General features: G+C 38.9%; 1 protein-coding gene across 1 annotated transcript; it reads right to left on the bottom strand.

Moving 5' to 3' along the window:
* Window positions 1-1,725: 1,725 nt before the first annotated feature.
* Window positions 1,726-3,173, bottom strand: LOC127655395 (gamma-crystallin M2-like). The gene is made up of 3 exons (XM_052143223.1): window positions 3,123-3,173; window positions 2,619-2,861; window positions 1,726-2,059 (listed from the first exon to the last, which is right to left on the bottom strand). The coding sequence occupies exons 1-3, from the start codon at window positions 3,132-3,134 to the stop codon at window positions 1,787-1,789; spliced, it is 528 nt and encodes a 175-aa protein (XP_051999183.1). The 5' UTR covers window positions 3,135-3,173; the 3' UTR covers window positions 1,726-1,786.
* Between the last annotated feature and the right edge of the window lie 1,656 nt (window positions 3,174-4,829).

Here is a 4,829-nt window from a genome sequence, read left to right as displayed (position 1 = left end):
CCGAAAGCCAGTCCAGTAACCAATTGCACACGTTGACCCAGCCACACTTGGAGGTGTCCGTCATAACCACGACATGCCCGTAGAAATGGCAGGTCCATCCAAGGGCTGAACAGACGAGGTGGAGTGGAGCCTGAGGTGCCACTCATGGCCGTGCTGAGTCCGGGGACATCGAAGCACTTACCTGGCTCCGTATACCCACCATAGGAGCAGTCTGGGATGGAGGAGAAGGGGAATTCGTCTTCGTGGCCTGTTGCAGCCATCCTGTCGTGGGTGGGAGTGTGCCACAGCTGGGCGCGCGGGGTCGGGGGACAGACCTCCAAAGCGCCATACCTTCAGTTGATTGGAAATGATTTGGAAAGGCACACATCTGTCTATATTAGGCCTCACAGTTAACAGTGCATGTCAAGCCAAGCCACAAACCAAGCCATGAAGTCCAGGAATTGTCTGTAGACCGCTGAGACAGGATTGCATTGAGGCACATTTCTGGGGAAGGGTACAGAAAAACTTCTGCAGCATTGAAGGTCCCAAAGAGCACTGTAAATGGAATAAGTTTGGAACCACCAGGACGCTTCCTAGAGCTGGACGCCGGCCAAACTGAGCGATCGGGGGAGAAGGGCCTTAGACAGTGAGGTGACCAAGAACCCGATGGTCACTCTGACAGAGCTCTAGCGTTTCTCTGTGGAGAGAGGAACCTTCCCGAATAATAACCATCTCTGCAGCACTCCACCAATCAGTCCTGTATGGTAGAGTTGCAAGACAGAAGCCACTCCTCAGTAAAAGGCACATGACAGCCCACCTGGTGTTTGCCAAAAGGCACCTGAAGGACTCTCAGACCATGAGAAACAAAATTCTCTGGTCTGATGAAACAAATATTGAACTCTTTGGCCTGAATGGCAAGCATCATGTCTGGAGGCAACCAGGCACCACTCATCACCTGGGCAATACCATCCCTACAGTGAAGCATGGTGGTGGCAGCAACATGCTGTGGGGATATTTTTCAGTGGCAGGAACTGGAGACTAGTCAGGATCAAGGGAAAGATGAATGCAGCAATGTACAGAGACATTCTTGATGAAAACCTGCACCAGAGCTCTCTGGACCTCAGACTGGAGCAAAGGTTCATCTTCCAACAAGACAACGACCCTTAGCACACAGCCAAGCTAACAAAGGAGTGGCTATGGGACAACTCTGTGAATGTCCTTGAGTGGCCCAGCCAGAGCCCAGACTTGAACCCGATTGAACATCTCTGGAGAGATCTGAGAATGGCTGTACACTGACGCTCATCCAACCTGATGGAGCTTGAGAGGTCCTGCAAAAAAGAATGGGAGAAACTGCCCAAAAATAGGTGTGCCAAGCTTGTAGCATCATACTCAAAAAGACTTGAGGCTGTAATTGGTGCCAAAGGTGCTTCAACAAAGGTTGTGAATACTTATGTACATCTGATTTTTTTTTTCTTTTTTCTTTTTAATAAATTTGCAAAGATTTCAAACAAACTTATTTCACGTTGTCATTATGTGGTATTGTTTGTAGAATTTTGAGGAAAATAATGATTTGGAAAAAGTGGAACGCTGTGAATACTTTCCGGATGCACTGTATATATATATATATATATATTTTAATATACTAATACCATTTCTGTGGGGGTATGTCCCCCTCAAAATACTTGTTAAAGATATGTCATACAGTGTATCAGAACATATTTATAAATAGAAAAAAAAGGAAGAGGATTTTGAGTTAGAAAGTGCTTTATTGTAACACCAATTTTGTGACATTAGTACAATTAACATTTTAATAATAGGAATCCATGATGCGCCTCATGCTCATGAATCTCATGCCACCCATGTTGCTGAAGCTCCTGTACTCTCCAGGCCTGAAGTATTGCATCCTGCCTTTGTAGTGGGGCTGCTCATACATGAGCCAGTGACCTTCCATCACATGGCAAGAATTGCAGTGAGACATGCGGTAACGGTCCATGATGTTGTCACAGTCATCCATCATCTCGTGCATCTGGCCCATGAAGTTCTCCCTCTCGTAGATCCTCATTCTGTAGGATCCCCTGTACTGTATATTATAAAAAGAAAAGTCCTTTAAATGTAAATTTAGTGGTTTAAAAAATTAAGAGTTAGTATTTTTCAAGAATTGCCATTCTGAAAGTACCATCTGTGCTTTTAAAGCATTCTCCCCAATTTGTATTACATAAAACAGCCTTAAAATCCAAACCCAGCCAGATAACTTAAATTGTAAATATAAATATTTATTTGGTAACATTTTACAATAAGGTTCCATTTGTTAACATGGTTTAATGCATTCGGAATCATGAACTAACTATAAACAATATATTTTGCACAGCTTTTATTAATCTTTGTTAATTTTAGTTAAGAAAAATACAATTGTTCATTGTTAGTTCATGTTAGTTCAAAGTGCATTATGTTAACATATAAATGTATCACTATATGTTGAAATTAACATTAACCAAGATTAATAAATGCTGTTAAAACTATTGTTCATTGTTAATGTTATATAAATGTAACAAATGGAACCTTTCTGTAAAGTGTTACTATTTCTGTTTCCAAGGTGAATCGATTTATTACAAACAAATCAAAATGCACATGGAACTCACCATAGGGATCATACGGCAAGATCTGATGCATTCATTCATTCCAAACATGGACATGTAATCAGCATACTCGCCCTTCCTAAAGAAATACTGATTTCCCATGTAGTTGGGACGGTCATACATCATGAAGCATCCACTCTCAATTCTGCAAGAGTGACAGCGGCTCAGGTAGGAGGACATGTCAGCACAGTCGCTCATGCACTCATATGAGCGACCCTGGAAGTTCCTGTCCTCGTAGAAAATGACCTGGGAAAAAACATAAAATGGTCAATATTGACTGAATTAATATTTATCATCAGTAAGAAGAGCAGCACATTTTTAAACATTACCCAACACAATATTCAGTTATACTAAAATTAGGACTGTTGAACTAAGAATTGCTATGTGTTTTTGTTTGAGCTGATTAGATGCTATTTCAAGACAGATACACAAACAATTAAATAATGTATTTTAGTAATATTAGTAATGTAAGTGTTGAGGATATGTTATCCTTTAGTCTCAGCTTACCTTTCCATGCATGGTTGCAGTTGTGGTTGTTCCAAACTTGTCATTCAAACGACAGCCAGCTGCCTTATTTATACTATATGGACTCCCAAAGAATTCGTATTCCTATTGTTTAAAAAGGCCTTAGTCAGCTGGATGATGTGGTGAGTGGTACCAACCTGAAAGGGTTATTATTTCAAGCCTTTTGGTGGAGAATATTAGAAGTTTCTGCCCATAAAGCAATTCTAGGGGCAAGAAAACACTCTAAACAGCCAAAATACATCCCAAAAAACAAATATGCTGGTGTAACATAGGCTTGTGGGAAAAGTTAACAAACTCATAATATTTGTATCATTATCTTTATAATTTTAATGGCATATATGTCAACTAAACTCACTCATGCCTGGTTGTATACATTAGCTATACATATATAACCAAATACTTTTTGGTTATAAACATTTGAACATGTTACAATATATAGATCAATTATGAGGCTACTTTAATAAATAATTACCCATGTCCTTGTGTACTGAATTATTGAATTACCCATCATAGGATGTGAGATACATGCTTTTTAACATTATATGTTAAAAACTTTGGATAATATCGCAATATGCTCTCTTTTCTTTTGAGAACAATTGTTTCCCTTTATTTGAAAAAGAAATAAATACAAATAAATAAATACTGGTCACTGGTGTGTGTTACGTTTGCAGTTAGTAATGCTCCTACATGCATTCAGGGTATATACATATATATATATATATATATATATATATATATATATATATATATATATATATATATATATATATATATATACAGAGTATATATAATTTTTTGAAAAATAAATACATAAAAAAACAAATAAACTACAAATTGCAATGCAGGGAATTAAATGGAATAAGGGTTCAAATAAATTCCCTCACAATGTCTGCAATATGTGTCCAAGCCTCAACAGTTTTGCTCTTTGCTCCCTGGAGTTTTGAACATGAATTGTCATGTGCAATAATATGAAGAATAATCTTGGTTCAAGTGCTGACCAGTGGTAAGGTATGAATAAAACCATGCCTGGGGAATATTTTTCTTGGCTGCTGTGTGCGCAGCAAGAAGCGGATTGTGACGAGTGACTTAGAGCTCCAACAAAGAGTCATTATTTAATAAGACCAAAGGAGGTGACGCCATCATTTTGTGGCCCAAAGCATCTTATAGAACTGAGGCTACACTGGACCAGAATACAGAGATGATGGGTCAGTCCCAAAACATATGCATCATGGTGCCATTGGTACTTTTGTTACATAAGTGAGAATAGGGATTGTTGTATGCTTTAATCTGAAAATGTTTCAAGGGAGTATGCCTTGTTAATTAGCTTAAAATGTATTAAGTGATGTGCTTAAATTTGAGATGAAAAGAAAATGCTGCCACAAACCCTATCCCATGCAGTCCAGTTTCCAATTGCAATTCTCTCTCCCAAATCGCAAGAGACTTAGAAATTTTCTCTGGTACCTGAACAGCACATTGCTTACATAGGTACGAATCCACCAACTTTCCCACAGACAGATATTTGATTTGTGTAGCACTGCTATGGAATTTGTGCATCACTGCAAGGGAGTGACTAAAGGTAGGATGATATTTAACAGATACAGTTCTATATTTTTTTTTTCACAGAGAACAAGACATCATGCAGGTGTTGTGAGGGCCACACCTGGATGGCCCGCATATGAAAATCAAAGT

The sequence above is a fragment of the Xyrauchen texanus genome, chromosome 14, assembly GCF_025860055.1.
Source record: "Xyrauchen texanus isolate HMW12.3.18 chromosome 14, RBS_HiC_50CHRs, whole genome shotgun sequence".
NCBI classification, from domain to species: Eukaryota; Metazoa; Chordata; class Actinopteri; order Cypriniformes; family Catostomidae; genus Xyrauchen; species Xyrauchen texanus.
Note: the sequence above shows the minus strand (reverse complement) of the source record. Positions and strands in the feature narration are given on the sequence as shown.

Excerpts from the sequence above, each read along its gene's own strand:
- LOC127655395 (XM_052143223.1), bottom strand. Across the intron at positions 2,060-2,618 it reads CTTGCCGTATGATCCCTATG|TACAGGGGATCCTACAGAAT; the intron begins GTGAGTTCCATG and ends TATAATATACAG.